This window comes from Chenopodium album, chromosome 6 (genome assembly GCF_948465745.1).
Source record: "Chenopodium album chromosome 6, dcCheAlbu1.1, whole genome shotgun sequence".
Classification (NCBI taxonomy): domain Eukaryota; kingdom Viridiplantae; phylum Streptophyta; class Magnoliopsida; order Caryophyllales; family Amaranthaceae; genus Chenopodium; species Chenopodium album.
The window spans coordinates 7484226-7503033 of NC_137839.1; the positions used below are offsets into that span (position 1 = coordinate 7484226).

The window sequence follows — 18808 nt, forward strand, 5'->3', positions numbered from 1 at the left end:
GCAAAAAACAACCAATCAAGCTTTTAATCGCTCAATGCTACCATCAGATTTGTACTTAATTTTGTACAACCATTGGCTACCAAGAGCCTTTTTCCCGGGAGGTAATTTCTCCAAGGTCCACGTGCCATTATTTTCAAGGGCACACATTTCTTCTTTCATGGCTATTTTCCAATCTTCATCTTGCATCGCCTCCTTGAAGGAACGAGGCTCTCTTCCTGCTGTTAAAGCTGCAACAAAATTTCGATGTTTTGCAGAAAACTTATCACAACTAACATAATGTGTTATAGGATATGGCATACCTGAGGGAGGTGTGACGACTGGAGCAGGTGAAGGAGATGGACTATTTCGAGTAACCTGTGTGTGAGTCACAAAATCCTTGTATTTGCTGTTGGCGTATTTTTCTCGACAACCACGCCCCATAGCCTCAGGTGTCGTGGCTGCTGCATTCGGCTATGCTTGAATGGTGGCCTTGGCCGACGGCTGCACTGTGGGCATGACATCCATTGGTGGCGCATCATCAAATGTAGTATGACCTTCCCCGAGATTATATAGAAGATCCAAATCATCTCTTATGCCCACATTAGAGCCCATAATAGGAGTCGAAGTATCAATATTTGTGCTTTCGGCCTCCAAATAGGGGTACACATCCTCAGAAAATCGAACATCCCTTGAGACAAAAAATTCCTTTTTATCTAAGTCATACAAATACCATCCCTTTTTCCCAAAAGGATAACCGACAAAGACACACTTACGACTACGACTCGCAAATTTATCACCTTTTGCCTTTTGATTATGAGCAAAACATAATGACCCAAACACACGCAACTCAGTAAACAAAGGTGGAGTACCAAATAGCAATTCATAAGGGGTTTTATTATTAAGAAGAGCAGATGGTGTTCTATTTATTAGATGTGCTGCCGCAAGAGCACACTCTCCCCAAAAATAAATTGGTAACCCCCCCTGAAATCGAAGGGCACAAGCAACATTAAGAATATGTTGGTGTTTTCTCTCTACCCTCCCGTTTTGTTGAGGAGTTCCCACAAAAGATGTTTGAAAAAGAATGCCTTGAGCCAAGAAATAATTTTTCAAAGAAAAGAATTCAGTACCATTATCACTCCGTACAATTTTTATTTTCTGGGAGAATTGTCTATCAATCATGGCTATAAAGGACATAAACATCTTAAACACCTCTGTTTTATCAATCAACAAATATATCCAAACGGCACGAGAATAATCATCAACTAATGTCAAAAAATAATGAGCTCCACAAGAAGAGGGTTCATTATATGGCCCCCATAAATCACAATGAACTAACTATTTCAAAAATACGAGAAGCTTTATTTTCACTTAAAGGAAATTTGTCCCTAGTGTGCTTAGAACGATGACACACTTCACAATATTTATTTAAATGACCCCTAGAATTGCTAAGAAAAATAAGGAGTTTTACAACTTTCTCGGAAGGATGCCCCAAACGTCTATGCCAAAGCTTCAAAGTGGACGAATCTTCAATAGAAACGGCCGCTATGGATGCCTCCTCTCGAAAATAGTATAGTCCATCCCGTAGATCACCCGTGCCAATCACCTCCCTCGTGCGTTGGTCCTGTATAGTACATGTAATAGAGTTAGTTATGACTTCACAATAGCTAGTTGAGCACAATTGCGAAACCGAAATTAATTTGCAATTTAATTTAGGTACAAAAAGTACATTGTGAAGAGTAATTTTGTCAGTTAATTTGACAACCCCCTCCTTCATAGAAATAACATTCTGACCATCCGGAAGGCCAACATTACAAGGAGACACATCACGAACATCCACCAAGCATGAAATATTTCCGGTTACATGGTGAGAACAACCCGTGTCAATTATCCACTTACCATTCACACGATGGGGTGGAGGTTGGGAATTACCCATCACTGCCATAACAGCCGGCCACTGTTCAGCCGAAAGAGGAGGAATAGGGGCAGCCGCAGGAGGAAAGCCGAGAGCATTTAGATCAGGTGGGGCAGTCGTTGGCGGAGTTGCATTTGCCTTAACCTGGGTGCCCTGTCCCCGACCAGAGGCAGCACCATTGCCGCGGCCCATGGGACGTTTGTTGGGTTCCTTTGAGCCATATTTTTCAGTGTACCACTCGGGCACACAGTGTTTCTCAAAACAGGTAGTAGCGTCATGACCCGATTTCTGGCAGTATGTGCACACAAGAGCAGCCTTCTCTGCTCGGGAAAGATGGGGCTTGGACTTGTTCTCCATTCGAACCGCAAATCCGACAGCTTCGGGTGGTTCTTCCTTGTGGCTGACAATTCCTCGAACGCGTTCCTCTTGAGCAATCGTTTGGAAAGCTCTATTCAAGGTGGGTAATGGATCTTGAGATAGGAGAGTAGAGCGGATAGCCGCATAAAAATCTGAATTCACCCCAAGGAGGAATTGTTGAAGCCGATCACCATCGCGCCTTGTGACATGTTGTTTTCCAATGTCACACGTACAGTTACCGCATTTACAACTGATTATGGGTTCATGTTTATCGAGCTCGTCCCATAGCACTGATAACTTGCTAAAATAGACCGCAACAGGCATTGATTTCGGCTGCTCACACTTTCTGATTTCTGACTTTATTTGTTGGATTCGAGGGCCATTCACAAGGCCAAAACGCTCGTGCAAATCATCCCATAGCTTTTTGGCATTATCATAGTTCGATAGCATAGCACGAACCTCCGGATCAATGGTGTTCATGAGCCAAGATACGAGCATACATTGTATGGTGATCCAATCGTCTTTAGTGCAAGGAGGGACATAGTTCATGATAGTACCATCGAGAAATCCAAATTTCCGTCTCGATGACAAAGCAATATAGATGGCGTGAGACCATTCATTGAAATTATCAAGTTTAAGCCTTAGAGAGGTAATGAAATCACCCGGACGATCTTGAGGTCCGAGGTAAAACGGGGAGTTCGATTCTATTTTAGGTGGTGGTGGTGGTGGAGTACCATCACCGCCGGACATGATGGGGGATTAAGAAAAAAAAATTTATGAAAACCTTTGCTCCGATACCATGTTAATATTAAGGGAATATAGAAAAATTAGAATTGTATTCTCTTGATCATATTATTCCACCAACATCAATATTTATACAAGATTTCTCCTTAAGCAACAAGGAAACCAAAACTTATCTAACTTAGGAAACTAATTATCTTTGCCTAAGATAAACTATAAAATATATCTTGCATAATCACATAATATTTTGTAAAGATATTATCATATCTTTCCTAATAAAACTCACCAAGAAATCAAGTTTAAGTTAAATTGCATCAACAATATGACAATTTAAAACAAAATGTAGAAGATCATAAATTAGTACGAGTATTTTACATTACCAAAGGCAACACAGATATAAGATCTTGAGTAGTCAGGTTATCACACCCACGCAGATCCAAAGTTTCCAGGTTCAAACAGCCTTCAGAAATCAAAGCGAGGCCTTCACCTGACAACCCAGAATTCATAAGGTCAATACTCAGCAAATTAGGCATGGATCGAGCAATGGCAGCAGCTTCGGAATCAAAATCTTGGGGGCAAGCATCGATGTATTCATTTGGTACAATTCCCCTATACTGCGAAGAATCCTGCAGGTTCATAAAATTGCGTTTCAGTAACTTCAGACGAGGACAGTTTCTCCCGATTGTTGGTAGAGATTTATAAGTGATCTTATGGCAGAAGCTGATATCGAGTTCTTTCAGCAAAGGGCATCTCTTAGACACCTCTATGATAGTCGCATCAGAGATGCTTTGGCTGCTTTTGATGGAAAGAACCTCAAGTTTTGGGCATCTGTAAACAGGGCAATCAAACTTAAACATCATTATTAAAGTTCTAGTATCTAAGTATACACCCGATTCGATTATAACAAGTAACTAAGTAGGATATCAAATCCCATCAATATCATTAACTAAGTATACACCTGATTCGATTATAACTAAGTAACAAAGTATACACCCGATTCGATTATAACTAAGTAACTAAGTATCTAAGTATACACCCGATTCGATTATAACTAAGTAGTATCTAAGTATACACCCGATTCGATTATTCATGTTCATCCTAATGTCAACTAGCTTGTTGTTATTTAAGACCTCGGATCAAATCCCGTCAATATCACATCAAATTGCTATATTTAATTTACAAAATGGAGCAACGATATCATAACTGACCCAAAAAAAATACAAAAATTGGAAATTAAAAGGAAAAGAATAGGAAAAAAAAAGAAAAGTCAACCTTTGAGCAGCAAAAATGAGGGCGTGATCAGAGCAATGGCTAACACCAATTCGTTTCAACAACCCATAACTCAAATTAACCGCAGATATAAGAATCGCATCGATCTTCCTCTCAAATTCGGGAGTCCACCAATGAGCTGACTCAGTATATGTCTCAAAGTAACGTTCAAGATCAAACGAGTTGTTAATGAGTGGTGAATCTTTGCAAGCTTCCAACCATGGCTTGCAGACAAGCATAGCTCCCTTCCATCTATCCTCTAATGGCAGACGTGAGAAGATATTGGTTAAGCACTCGTGAATTAACCCGGCCCAGTCCGGGTTGTGGGTCAACTCGGTTGGGTTTTCTTCTAATGGTGGACGTGAGAGTATGTTCATTTTTGGACAGATTGAAGGTGTTTGAGCAGCTTTTTAAATTCGAGGACACATTTGGGCATTCACCCAATGAGGTGTCAATTCCAGTGTCTAGATCAAGTTTGGCGAGTTCAGATTAGGTCTATATTAAATTAAGTCATAAATTATTGTGTACACATATCAAAATCTGAAATTGATTTTGTTTTTATTTTTTTATGTGAACACATTTAATTTAATCTAATCTAACTCTAACATTGCTATGACTTCTATCTACAATTTTTTTTATTACCAAGTTCAGAGTATTACATAAATTACTTGTAGGAAGCATCGTCCAAATAGTTAGAGCATAATAGATAGACTTCGAGTAATACAAACTTCGACTAGGTGTATAAGTGTATTGAGTCCTCGATCGGATTCAATTGGCTAATTTGTTCAAAAGGTTATCACATGGTTTGCGGATCATGGATTCATAAGGGTCGTCTATTTAGTTCACCTTAATTTTCATTTATTTTAAGTCTAATAAGACCATATAAGTTCTATTCACGAAAAATAAGTTCTTATATTGGTTACCTAATTGTAATATCTTTAGTTATGTTTTATTAAAAATTATAAAAAAAAAAAAAATTATTTTATGAAAATATATATTGAGATTAACTCAACAAAAATAAAAATATTGAAAATTTTATCTTTATACATTAGTAAGAATAAATATGGTCAAAGTTTGTATACAAATAGTACAAATAGTCTATCATTTAATGTAAATATTGAGAAACGAGTATATATAGTAATTATAAGTTTTAAACCTCTTTCAATTCTTTTTTATCTTATTTTTTTCAAGTTGTGATTAGGTTGCATATGTTAGTAGCTTTTTATTGTTATCCTTTCACAAGAAATTACAAGCAATTTTGTTCGCTCACTTCATATACTCTTATAATAACTTGGTTAAATAAGAGAGAATTGAGTATATATAATGTCGTCCAAATTGTACACAAACTTTTGTATTTGATGAATATTAATACATACTACCTCCGTTACAGGGTATGTGCAACGATTTGACATAAAGCAGAGAGGGAAAATGTCTAATCGTTGCACATAACCTGTAACGGAGGTAGTATATACAAAGTAGATCACAAACTCACCAAGAAATTAAAACCAAACCAAGATCCACGAAAGTTGAAACTAAGTTCGTTTAAATTAAATTACACTGATAATATAACAATTCAAAACAAAATGTAGAATAGTACAACAATCCAAAACAAGATGAAGAAGATCATAAATTAGTACGGATATTTTACATCAATTTAAAAATTCTGAGTACTCTTCATACCATGATTGACGTTCACCACCAAGATATAGATCGGCGACGGCGAGAAGACTTCCAGGGACATACCCTAAGATTGTTAACAACGTGCATACTAGAACTGGAAACTGCAATGTTTGAAAATAATAATTGAAATACACAAATCTAGTAAAATAGAAAGAGATCAATGGAGATACAAATGATCTTACGCTGCAACAACCATAGCGGTAGGAGATGCTGAGAGGAGGAAGTAAGATGGCTAACGCGATATTGTGTCGTGAAACCGTGGACGACATTGTTTCCGTCAGTTGATGATCTAGTTGAAAATGTATTGTTAGATACAAACTAACTAAAGTTACGTGGGTTGCATTACAAACCAGCTTTTTATTTATTTATTTTTTTTTTATTTTTATTTTAAGGAACGAACCAACTAATTAATAAATTGATAGATGATGAATATACTAAAGTTATCTTATGAGTATGTAATATTTTTTATTTGTAGAACCAATATTCTATAATTTTTTTAATATACTCTTACCAATTTTTCATCCTCAATTGAAAAAAAAAAAAAAAAAAAAAAACCTACACTGTATGGCCAGCTGATACACACCAAATACTCACCAAGTAAGTAACCCATGACCAATCGAAAAACCCCTGACCAAGTAACCTCTAATCAATTGAGCAACTCCTAACCGACCGAGTAACCCTTGAATAAGCAGTTCTGGTACACCGTTTAGCAAGCCACATATGAAACTTAGGGTCTGTTCTCTTACATTGAAATTCAGTTCAGCTCAATTCAGTTCAGTTCAGTTCAAATCAGCTCAGTTCAGTTCAGTTCAGCTCTTAATTTCCTTCTCTTATAAAATATTCATTTCATTTCATTTCAGTTCAGCTCAGCTCAGTTCAGTTCAGTTCAGCTCAATTCAGTTCAGCTGAGTTCGGTCAATGAGAACAGGGTAGGCCCTTAATTTTTTTTTTTTTTTTTTTTTTTTTTTTTTTTTTGAACGGAATTTGTGTTATTTTTATATAAAATTAAAAATATAATAATTAGAGGGAAAATTTGCGAGGAAGGTCCTTTTAAATGGTCGACCTTGTGAGAAAGGTCGTTTTATAAAAAAGGTGGCACAAAAGGTCCTTATATCATGTTTGGGTTGTGAGGAGGGTCCTTTGACCATTTTCCGGCGTTGACTTTTTTATTTTCGGCCAAAAAAAGTCACATCGGCGTTAGGGCCTTTGAACTGAACTGAACTGATTGGAGCTGAACTGAACTGATTGGAGCTGAACTGAACTGAACTAAAATGAGCTGAAATTAATATTTTATGAGAGAGGGAAATTAGGAGCTAAACTGAACTGAATTGATTGGAGCTGAACTGAACTGAACTGAAATTAAGTAAATAATGTGAACAGACCCTTAATGGCTGGCCTAGGCTAATGCAGAGGATTTGGGCTGCGCTTTGCTGCTGGGCCTGCCTGCCTAAGGCAGTAAGGCCTAACTATTTAATGTATGTTTTTATGGAATAGTCCAGGTATATCTTAATACTAAAAAATTATTGTATCATACAAAATTTGTTAACTTTATTAATTAACAATTAAAGATTATAAGTCAATGTATGTTATATATCATTCAACATTATATGTGTAATACATATTTGCATATAAAAATGATCCCAAAAACGGGTCAGAATAATTGCTAGACAAGCAACATTAAGGTGATTAAGCTATCTAATCAACAACATTGTAAATTTTAAGTGTGTATCTATTATGCTCAGCACATCATCAGGCAGTCAGCAGTCTTTTTTTCTCAGTTTAATTTGACACATTTTGTCCATTTCAGGCTGTCATGCCGTAGAGAGTTCGTTGAAGAAGAACGCATTGATATCCTCTTGAAATCGGAAGACTACCATCGAGTCGAATGATCAATAGATAAACTTCAATCACGGTTTTGATCAAGAAAGGGTTCCTGCAATGACAGAGATGAGAGAAAATCAGAGTATGTTTAGCAAAAAATAAAAAATTAAATTTAGCAAAAAATAAAAAAATAAGGCGAGGAGAACAGGGCCTTACAAGTATTATAACAAGACTTCTGCGAACTCTTCGTACCATGATTTACGGTCTTCTTCTATGTAAAGGTCGATAACAGCAATAAGACTTCCAGGGATGTACCCTAACATTGTCAACACCAGACATAGCCAAAATCCAGGCTGCAGTTTTTTTTTTTTTACAAAAATAAATATGAAATTTGACTAATTATAAATTCTTGATAATGATTACTTAACAAAGAAGAGAGAAGATAATTGAATTGAACTTACAATTAAGAAACCATGACGGTTGAAGACGCTGACAGGAGGAAGTAAGACAGCAATAACGAAATCGGATATCGATGGCATTATTGGTACGGTATTGTTTTCAGACAGAGTTGAAGCAACTGTTATGTATGATCAGATTGAAAATTCTGAATTCTAATATATAGCTTGTTAATTTTACAAATAAATTAGTGAGAAGGTATCGTGCTTTGCACGATTTAAGTCAACTAACTAATTAAAGACATATGTTTATAGTTAGGATCATAACATATTATATACAAGGCATGTAAAATGATCACCAAAGAGCATATATATAATGTACTTGTATGTTCAATGATAATCAAAAAATAAAACAGGTCAGAATGATCATTAGACATGAGGCAGGAATTATATAATAAAGATGTCTAACATTGTAAAATAATTGCTCCAACAGTCTTTCTACATCTATTTAATGGACGCGTTTCTGTATTTTCACATTCGATTATAATTTTATTTAAGTCTGTCCGGCCTACTCGGATCAGGAGACTGGCCTCCCTTGAAACGAATGGTGTACGTCTTGATGCTTGAATTTTTGTTCAATTCAACTGGATGTAGTGTAAGTATGAATGTGTGATGCCGCGAAAAGGTTTTAAGTTGGGTTTAGTGAGCATGGTGTGTTTGATGTTTGTTTTTGCTTGATGTGTTACAATGGAATTTATGTAATACAATAAGCAATTGTCTATGTGAATAACAATATGATTTGTAGGACGGCTACTTATATAATGGATGTTTTTGGTCGTTTGAAATATAACTATTGTAAAAATCACGTATAATAGACCCAAGCTCGCAATCTTATTTAGTAGTATTTTATAACAAGCATTAGGTGTCTCGTGTCTAGGGCTTGATAAATCTATTGAGTCTTAAGATCCAATCGGCTAATTCTTGAACCATATTCGGAAATGGAGCACCATGCTAGCTCTTGGGATGGAGTTAAATGATGGCAGCATTTATATAATAAAGCTATCTAAAATTATAAAATGATTGCTTCACAGTCTGTTTAATTATTTAGTAGATGCAGTATCTCCATTTCCACATGTAGTAAGTCCTTCATAGAGGTAGAAAAACAGAGACTCGAAGTCGATTGATAGATCATCGGTGACTTAGATAGTCAAAGTTTTGTTTTGAGGCCAAGCATAGAGGGAAGGTCCCTAGCAAAAGTACATACGAGATTTCGAAATTATATTATATTTATGTTTTCACAACCTTATTTTCTTACAAGTTCAAACAAAATACTCTGTAAAATAAAGGTCAATTAGTGTTGATTGATAAGTTCAAAAAGAAAAAGATAAGAAAAGATTAACACTTCAATGGTCTTAAACAAAAAAAAAAAATTATCACTTCAAATTTTCTGTTAAAAATCAATAAGGTTGGTTAAGGCTGGTTCGTGACATATAAGGTGCACGATCAGAATTGTATCACTCCGAACAATTGGCGAAAAATTGCAACATTGTAGCAGAATTATGCAAGCAAAGTAATCCATAAAGTAGCTTGTATGTGTTGGTGACTTTGTGTTAATTGGTGAATCAAATGCGCTCAAGGCGAAATTTATTTGGGCAAATCTATGAATCAAGTCCAGGCTATACAAGAATCTCGCCCTCTCAAAGTGAAAGAGAAACTCACAAGTCATAACATTGGATTCGAGATTGTGATCTCAAAGTCGTAAGCTCAATCCTTACCACTAGACTAAGCCGTCAGCAATGAGACAACAATCAACATCCATTCACAAAACCAATCAAAAATCCCAATACAAATAGACAACAAAAAAAACTCAAATTCGAAATCCATGAAATTAGACATAGTACTAATCCTTTACCTAATCCGAGGAATACTATGAGACAACAATCACATTGCATTGACAAAACCAATTAAATCCCATTACAAATAGACAAAAAATTCAAAGTCCAAAATCCATGAAATTAGATTCAAATTAAAAATACAGTACAATTACATCAAATTCCAACCATCCAATTCCAAAAAAAAATAGTTCCAAAAGATAATATTGTACATTAATTTACGATCAAAGTCAAGCAACTCGAATATAGTAACCGCCTTCGTTATACCATCGATCACGATCAACAACAACGATCGCGTAAATTGCGTAGATCATTCCAGGAATATACCCTAATATCGTCAACAACACACAAATCCAGAATTCACACTGCAAAATTTCCAAATTCACAACAATTAATCTGATGAATTATAAAACCCTAATTCAATTTTGACTTTGATTTTGATTCAATTTACTGATTGAAGAAGTAGAGAGAGAAAAGAGGGAAGAACTTACACTGCAGCAGCCATGGCGGAAGAAGACGCCGAGAGGAGGAAGTAAGATTGCGATCAAGATTTCGCAGAACATCGCGCATCTTCCCATTGTTACAGGAGGAGAGAGAAAGAGATGAGAAATTTGTGGAAGAGAGAGAAAGAGAAGAGTTGAATATATTTGTTCTTAATGAGGAAGATACAGATGAATTAATAACGTGTATACGTTGATCTTTTAATGTAATTGTGACAGTTTGATTTGTTTATTGTTTTCATTTCTTGGGAGTCTTTTAAAATTAAGTGTCTGTTCACATTTACTTAATTTCAGTTTAGTTTAGTTCAGTTCAGCTTCAATCAGTTCAGTTTAGTTCAGTTCAGTTTAGTTCAGTTCAGTTCAGATCTTAATTTCCTTCTCTCATAAAAAAAATTCATTTCAGCTTAGTTCAATTTAGTTTAGTTCAGTTCAGCTCCAATCAGTTCAGTTCAGTTCAGTTCAGCTCCAATCAGTTCAGTTCAGTTCAGCTCAGTTCAGTAAATGTGAACAAGCCCTAAGCCAACTAAGGTCTGTTCACATATACTTAATCTCAGTTCAGTTCAGCTCCAATCAGTTCAGCTCCAATTAGTTCTCTCATAAAATATTCATTTCAGCTCAATTCAGTTCAGTTCAGGTCTAATCAGTTCAGTTCAGTTCAGCTCCAATCAGTTCAGTTCAGTTCAGCTCAGTTTAGTAAATGTGAACAGGCCCTAAGTAGTACTCCATAGTTAATTACCTCGACATTTCACTACTATGATGACATGGATCAAAAGAAAATTTGATAATTACCACAACTTAATAAAAAAAAATAAAAAAAAAATTAGTTACTCAACTTTGATAAATGTTGCAAACTGGGTATTCAAATTTGGGTCTTAGCACTTGGGTACTATGATCAGCTTGAGATTGCTTCTTTCGACGAATGACCCAAACTAGAGGTTGTTATATACGAGGAACTAGAAATGGAGGAAAGTTTGGTGATATGTCTATTTTATATAGTATTTTACCCCCGTCCTGTGGTCATTATTAGTAGTGTTTTTGGCTCTTTCAGGCCACTTTTATTACTAATATGTGTTTTCTAGTGTTTTCGTAGTTTTGGTTGAGTTTTGCAGGGAATTGCACCTTTGGAGCATTTTCTCGGGATTTTTATAAAGCAACTACGAGCATTGGAGGAACGCGACCACTTTTGGAGCCCAAGGCCGGCTAGAGTCATCGAGTCGGTGATTAAGGGCTCGGTTATTTGGATCAGGAGGCAATTGGACCATGTATTCGAGACCCGAGAGGAAATATGGATTGGGCCGAGAAATCTAGCCCAATCGAAGTCCAAGCCTCGAAGAAGAAGACCGGACCCGATCGGGCAAGCATATGCCCGATCGGGCGAGATGCATGCTGGTGCGTGGCCCAAGGCGCGCCCGATCGTGCGAGGCTTAGCACGATCGGGCGGGGCTATGAGAAGACCTGAGCGAGCAAAAAGGCGCGCCCGATCGGGCCCGATCGGGCGCGTGTTTCTGGAGAACCATTTTTTTACGAGCAATTAGTTTCTAATTAGGAGTTGTTTTAGTTTTGTTTTAAATACATTTTGTGCGGAATAATTAGGGGTCTCTTCTCTTAGACCCTCTTCTTCTTCTCTTAATCCTTTTCTCTTAGACTTTCTCTCTCTACTTAGTTTTCTCTCTCTTAATCTCTCTCAAAACTTTTGTTCTTAATTCTTTCATTAATTCCAGATTTATTTCAGTGACGATTTCTCTTCCCTTAATCTTAGTTATTTATTTTATTCCTCTGATCATGATTTATTTATTTGCTTTGTTTAGTTTATATTTAATTATGTGTGAGTAGTCTAATTTCTAGGGTTCATGGGGATCTAATAAATAATATGAAGGGGTAAATTATTGTTGTTGATTATCAATGCTAGATTAATTTCCTATCGATTGATTTAATGCTCTGTGACTAGATTAGGCCTATCTTTTATGCATGAGTTTGACAATATTGATTCAAGAATCGAGAGATGAGAATTAATGTTTAGGTCTAGTTTCAATAGGCAGGTTAATTTATAAATGGTTAAGTCAAGATTCGAGAGATGAGATTTAATACCGGTAAATTAATTGTGTGATTGTAATAAGTAGCGTGAGCCCTTTACAATCTGGTTAATTGATGCATTGATGATTGACTATTATTGATTATTGGTATTGCATGATAATTTCTTATTGGATTGTTTTAATGTTTTACAATTGCGGCTTGTAAAAGTATAGCAATATTAAATTGATGAATCGAGCAGATGTTAATTTGATATTAAAGGCTATTTTCAATGAGGAATTAGATCTAGTAAATTGCGAGAGCCTGTTAGATCTATGTTGATTAATAAATTGCGAGAGCCTGTTAATCATGTTATTTATGCAATGTCAATGATTGATTACTATGTTTTACCCTGGAGTATTATTTATTGGTGAACCTATACCCTAGATCCCTTTATATATTGTTTTCTCCCTACTCTTATTCTTTGTAGTTTAGTCTCATACTTAATTATAAATATTGGTTACTTAAATAATTTAGATTATAATAATTAATTGGAAGTAAAAAGACTTGTTTCCCTGTGGAGATCGACCCTACTTCCCTATCTACCTTAGTTAGTGATTTAGGTATTTATTTTTGATTAGGGGATACGACTTTACCCTGTCAAAATTTGGCGCCGTTGCCGAGGAAACGGTTTTATTTTTATTTCTGATTGTTTTTGTAGTCTAGATTATCTCCCTTTTGTCTCAGAGAGCGTTAGTTCTCTGAGACAAATCTCATATTTGCTTCTAGTTTTTGTTTATGCCCAGGTGTTCCAGATCAGGTTACATCCCTTTCGATCCTGAGATCGAACGTTCCTTCCATAGACAGAAAAACTTCTACAAGCAAATCCTGGCGGATTCTGGTGATACTAACAATAATCACCGCGATCCTCCAACTGATTCTAGCGATTTAGAGGTATCATCAGACACAGAATCAGAGATGGCGGCTCCAAAGAAGCTTAGTGATTATTCACAACCAAAGCTTACGAATTTTCCACATCTCACCCCTACTCCGGCTCTTGATGGGGTTCAATTCGAAATCAAACCTCAATTTATAACGATGATAGAGAGGAAGCAATTCAGTGGAGCAAAGGGTGAAGACCCGAATCTTCACATTGCCGACTATTGTCAATATTGCAACACCATAAGGCAAGCCGGGGTCACTCAAGACCAAATCAGGGAGATTCTCTTTCCCTTTTCTTTAATTGGAAAAGCTAAATTGTGGTTCAATGGCTTAAATAGAACTACACTTGGTATAACTGACCGGGAAACTCTTGTTTTGAATTTCTATAACAAGTATTATCCTGCAGAGAGAACAGCAGTACTACAGAGTGCGATTCAGAACTTCGCCCAAGAAGCCGATGAGTCCTTATATGAGGCTTGGGAGAGGTTCAAGGACTTACAAAGAGAATGCCCCCACCATAATTTAGCACAATGGCAGTTAATCCAAGCCTTTTATAACGGCATTGGAAATTCCTCTAGAATAATTTTAGACTCTGCAGCTAGTGGGAGATTTATGAATCTTAATGTTGATGATGCAGGTCATGTTATTGAAGATATGGCGATACACAATTCCCAATATGGGATTCCCAGAGGATTTGCTAATAAAGGGAAACATAGCGTCGACTCTGTATCCTTTTTGCAAGCTCAACTGACCTCTATTTGTCAAAAATTAGATAATCTGAGCACTGCTAGCGTAGCTAATGTTTCTGCAATTAATAACAATTCTAATGAGGCTTTTTGTGAAAATTGTGGTATTGTAGGTCATTGGGAGCAGGATTGCAGGAGTTCCGTGGAGCAAGTTAATGCCTTCCAAGCTTATAGGCAGAATAACCCATACTCCAACACTTACAATCCTGGGTATCGGAATCATCCATACCTTTCCTACCGGAGCACTAATGTTCAAAATCCACCACCACAAGAACCACAGGTGCCACAGCAACAGCAGCAGAAGTATTATCACCCAAATGCTAGCCAGAAGAATCAACCACAACAACCCCCCTCATCTTCAGACCCTTCTTTGGGGGAAATTAGAGCAATGTTGGTCAATATGCAAAAGCACATGGAGAGCAGAGATGCGACAATTGATCAAATTTTAGCGCATAATAAAATTGTAGATAATCAAATTGTGCAACTCTCCGCTACTCTACAAGCACGCCAACAGGGAGCCCTGCCGGCACAGCCGACTAGGCCTACGGATCAAGCATTTGCAATTACTCTAAGGAGCGGTTCAAACTATGAAGGGCCCTCTATGCCCAGAGTTGATGAACCTATTTCATTAAATAATGCTAATCTTGATTCCATTAAACCAAACAATGTAGTTGCTAGCCCTACAGGGCTAGAGGATAATACTAACACATCTAATTCTACATTGCAGGGTAAAACTCCAGAGAAGGTGGCTACTTCAGACAAAGAGAAGAATGCTCAAAAGCCAATTATCAAACTTCCTTTCCCCAATCGTCAATTGAAGACAAACTTGGATAAGCAGTTTGGTAAGTTCCTGAAGGTGGTTAAAGATTTGAAGGTAACAGTTCCCTTTACTGAATTGATCACACAAATCCCCTCATATGCAAAATTTATGAAAGAAATTTTGACGAGAAAAAGGTCTATTAGTGAGGTAGAGACAGTAGCTTTCACTGCAGAATGTAGTGTCGTACTTCAAAATAAGTCTCCACCTAAATTAAAAGATCCGGGTAGTTTTTCTATCCCTTGTCATATTGGTAATCTCTTGATTGATAATGCTTTATGTGATTTGGGTGCTAGTGTTAGCGTCATGCCATTATCTGTGTGTTCTAAGTTGAATATGGGTAAATTAAAAGCTACCAATATAACTCTGCAAATGGCCGACCGTTCTTTCAAATACCCCCTAGGTGTTTTAGAGGATGTTCCCGTTAGAGCAGGTAAATTTTATATACCTGTAGATTTTGTTGTTCTTGATATGGCTGAGGATATGCAAACCCCAATTATTTTGGGTAGACCATTCCTTAACACTGCAGGAGCAGTCATAGATGTAAGAAGTGGTAAGCTAACACTATCAGTAGGGGACGATAAAGTGGTTTTTAATCTAAATAATACCCCCAAAATCTCCATGACTGAGGAGAAATGCTTCAGTGTTAATGTGGTTGTAAATTATTCTAACAAGCCCCAAGCTCTTGAAAAAGATCCCTTGGAGGCAGTATTTTGTGTTGCATCCCTTTCAGATGAGATAAATAAATGGCAGAAGGAAGTCGATGCAATAGAAAGAGCACTCTACAATGTTGGTCTTGGTTTCGAGGATGAACAAGTGGAACCGATCGAGCAAGTTGTGCGAACCGAGCCTACGGTAAGTGTTCCGCCACATCGAGTTGCAAGTGTTGAACGCAATGACAATTTGAAGCAACATTCGATCGAATAAGGGTTTTTAGTGCGTCGCATTGAAAATCCCCCATTCCAAGTCAAGGAGGATCCACTACATAAGGCGACTTGGCGTCCCACAGGTTATGTCAGGAAGCCGTATCGCAGCCTAAACATCGCTAGGCCGGGTGAGAAACCACCCGATCAAGCGTTATACTTGGTAAGAAGGTCGTGCGGGACCTATATAAACCAGCGCTTTGCGGGAGGCAACCCGTATTCTATGCTTTCTAGATTAGTTTTCCTTTTCTCTTATTTTATTTTCATTAGAGAGGCGAGGAGAGTGATATTTCACCAGTTTTAAGTGTTGTTGTACAGGTATGAATTTGACAGGTATAAAGACTTAGAAAAATTTTGAAGAAGAAACGAAATCGGAAAGCAGGGCTTGGTACGGGCCCGATCGGGCGCGCAAGTGAGGCAAAAATCGGAGCACAATCCGCCCGATCGGGCGCGCAAGCAACCCAGATTTCAGCCTATTATTCGCCCGATCGGGCGTGGCTGCCCGATCGGGCGCGAGAGGAGACTTGGAAACAAGTTCTCTTTTCGCCCGATCGGGCGAGGTCGCCCGATCGCGCGCTCATCGAGTGAGAAGAAAAAAAATGTCGGGCGAAGCTCGCCCGATCGGGCGAGCAAAAGGGCTAAAATTCGTTCGCGTTTGCGCCCGATCGGGCGGAGCTCGCCCGATCGGGCGCGCAACTGGTATTCTGGAATTTCAACCCTTCGCCCGATCGGGCGAGGCTCGCCCGATCGGGCGCGCCTTCAGGCCGTCCCCCCCTTTATTTTCTTTTCTCTTCTTTCTTTCCTCATTTTCTCCTTATTTCATCTCCTTCATTCACTTTCTCTCTCTAAAACCTCCATTTTCATACCTTCAACTTACACTTCAATCCAAGATCTCTTCCAATTCTTCCATCCAAACTTGAAAATTCTTACATTTTCCAACTCCTCTCATCTTCCTCTACAATCTACACTAAATTTTCAACACTTTCTCTCAATTTCTTCTCAAACCCTAAGAGAGAGAAAGCTTCAATTCCTACTATTTTCACTCTAAAATGGCTTTCAAGAGGTCTAGGACTGTTCGGGGTGAAGGATCGAGGCAACAAGAACCTACCATTGACCCGGAGCTGCAAATTCTGGGGTGGGAGAGGGTGATCATCACCACCCAAGAGCAAAGGCAAAGGATGCTCAACCTCGTCACGCGGCAGGTAATTCCTACCCGTTTTATTCATCACCCTACGCTTTCTAGACTAGGAATTGATAAATATGTTGAGAAATTGTTCAAGGGAATTGGCATGAGTGGTTTGTTCCAATTACATTATGAGACATATAATTATTTGACTTTAGAATTCATTTCTAGTTTTAATGTCATAAAATCAAGTGCTCTAATCTCTCATGTTCAATTTGTTTGTTTAATAAAGATATTAGATTGTCTTTGAAGGATTTTGGTAAATTGTTTGAATTGAAAGCCGATAGACCAATTGAACCACCCCAAGACAACATTACTTTTGTCTACCGTGCTCTAACAGGGAATCCTAACTTAAACCTCCAACATGCCAAGGGCACTTGGATTCAACATCCCGTGCCAAAACTTTGGCAACGGTTTGTTGGCCTCACCATCTTTGGGAGGCATGAACCGGCTAATGTGAGGAGAGATGAACTAGAACTATTGGGATCATACATGATTCCTAAGAGTGACAAGCTTAACATAGTTCATAGGATGGCCCAACACTTTTAGAGGGTGGCCAATGCGGCCGAATCAGGTAGGTCTAGGGTCCCAATTTACTTTGGTGGGTTAGTAACCCACATTGCGGTCAAATACCTTAGTTGGACCCTTGATGATGATGGTAAGGTAGCCGGACCAACCTTAATGGACGCACCCTACTTAGGAGGCCTTAACTGGATAAATGTGATAGGGGGTGAGACTTGGTGGGTGATTCATAGGGAGTCGGGTAGGAAAGACAACGCTTTCACCTTGCCTAACCCGGCCTCGACCAAATTCGAGAAGGGTCTTCCCTCCTATACCTTTGAATTAGGAGACCAAGGGGAGGCCCAAGCACACCACCAAGCACCTCCCTCACCACCACAACAATTCCACCAACCATCACCCCAACACTACACACATAACATTCCCACTTCCTCAACCAACTACAACATCGACCCTAACGCCCCATATGACTTTTCGGCTTTTAGAAGCCAATTGGATCGGATAGAGAGTGGGCAAGGGCGGATGGAGGGTATGGTTAGGAATTTGGACTCTAGGGTAGGAGCCCTAGATGCTAGGGTTGGGGTTGTGGAGAGGAACCTAGGGCGGGGTTTATACCCCATGTATGATGATTATGCCCGTCGGGGGGCTATTCCCCCCGATTCACTTGCCCCTGATTGGTTCCAATACCCCCAAGGGGGTTACACGGACCCAAGTGCCTTCGGTACCTATGTGGACTATTTATCGGTCCATGGATATGGGACCGATGCTCCTTTTGGTGGGTTTGGGGGGAATGTAGACCCTAACTGCTATACTGGTGGTTCGGGGTATGGTGGTGGTTCTAGCCATGGAGGAGCCGGTTCTAGCCATGGCGGGGGTTATTCTAGGATGGATGAGGATGAGGAGTAGGCTACTCTCCCAAGTCAATGAGGGCATTGCTTGATTTGGCTTGGGAGGGTGTTCTTTCACTTGGAAATTCTCTTCCTTCTCTCCCTTTATTTGCTTTCTAGGTTAGATTTCTTGCTTTCCTAGTGTAGTTTTTATTGCTTTCTTTATATATAAAAATACAAAAAAATTGAAAAAATAAAAACTTCAAAAATACGTTCCAATGAATTGTAAATCATG

The 18808-nt window shown here is 38.2% G+C and overlaps 2 protein-coding genes and 1 non-coding gene across 3 annotated transcripts; all 3 read right to left on the minus strand.

Annotated features, from left to right (window-relative positions):
• Nucleotides 1-450: 450 nt before the first annotated feature.
• On the minus strand, nt 451-2998 carry LOC145636603 (uncharacterized). Its single transcript, XM_081688177.1, has 3 exons — nt 1706-2998; nt 1448-1600; nt 451-960 (listed from the first exon to the last, which is right to left on the minus strand). Exons 1-3 carry the CDS (start codon nt 2996-2998, stop codon nt 451-453), a joined length of 1956 nt encoding a protein of 651 aa, XP_081544303.1.
• Nucleotides 2999-3303: 305 nt separating this feature from the next.
• Nucleotides 3304-4697, minus strand: LOC145634470 (F-box protein SKIP1-like). The gene is made up of 2 exons (XM_081685890.1): nt 4262-4697; nt 3304-3817 (listed from the first exon to the last, which is right to left on the minus strand). The coding sequence occupies exons 1-2, from the start codon at nt 4633-4635 to the stop codon at nt 3361-3363; spliced, it is 831 nt and encodes a 276-aa protein (XP_081542016.1). The 5' UTR covers nt 4636-4697; the 3' UTR covers nt 3304-3360.
• Nucleotides 4698-13915: 9218 nt separating this feature from the next.
• Nucleotides 13916-14022, minus strand: LOC145637518 (small nucleolar RNA R71). The gene has a single exon (XR_014114293.1). It is a non-coding gene; the product is annotated as a small nucleolar RNA R71 (small nucleolar RNA).
• Between the last annotated feature and the right edge of the window lie 4786 nt (nt 14023-18808).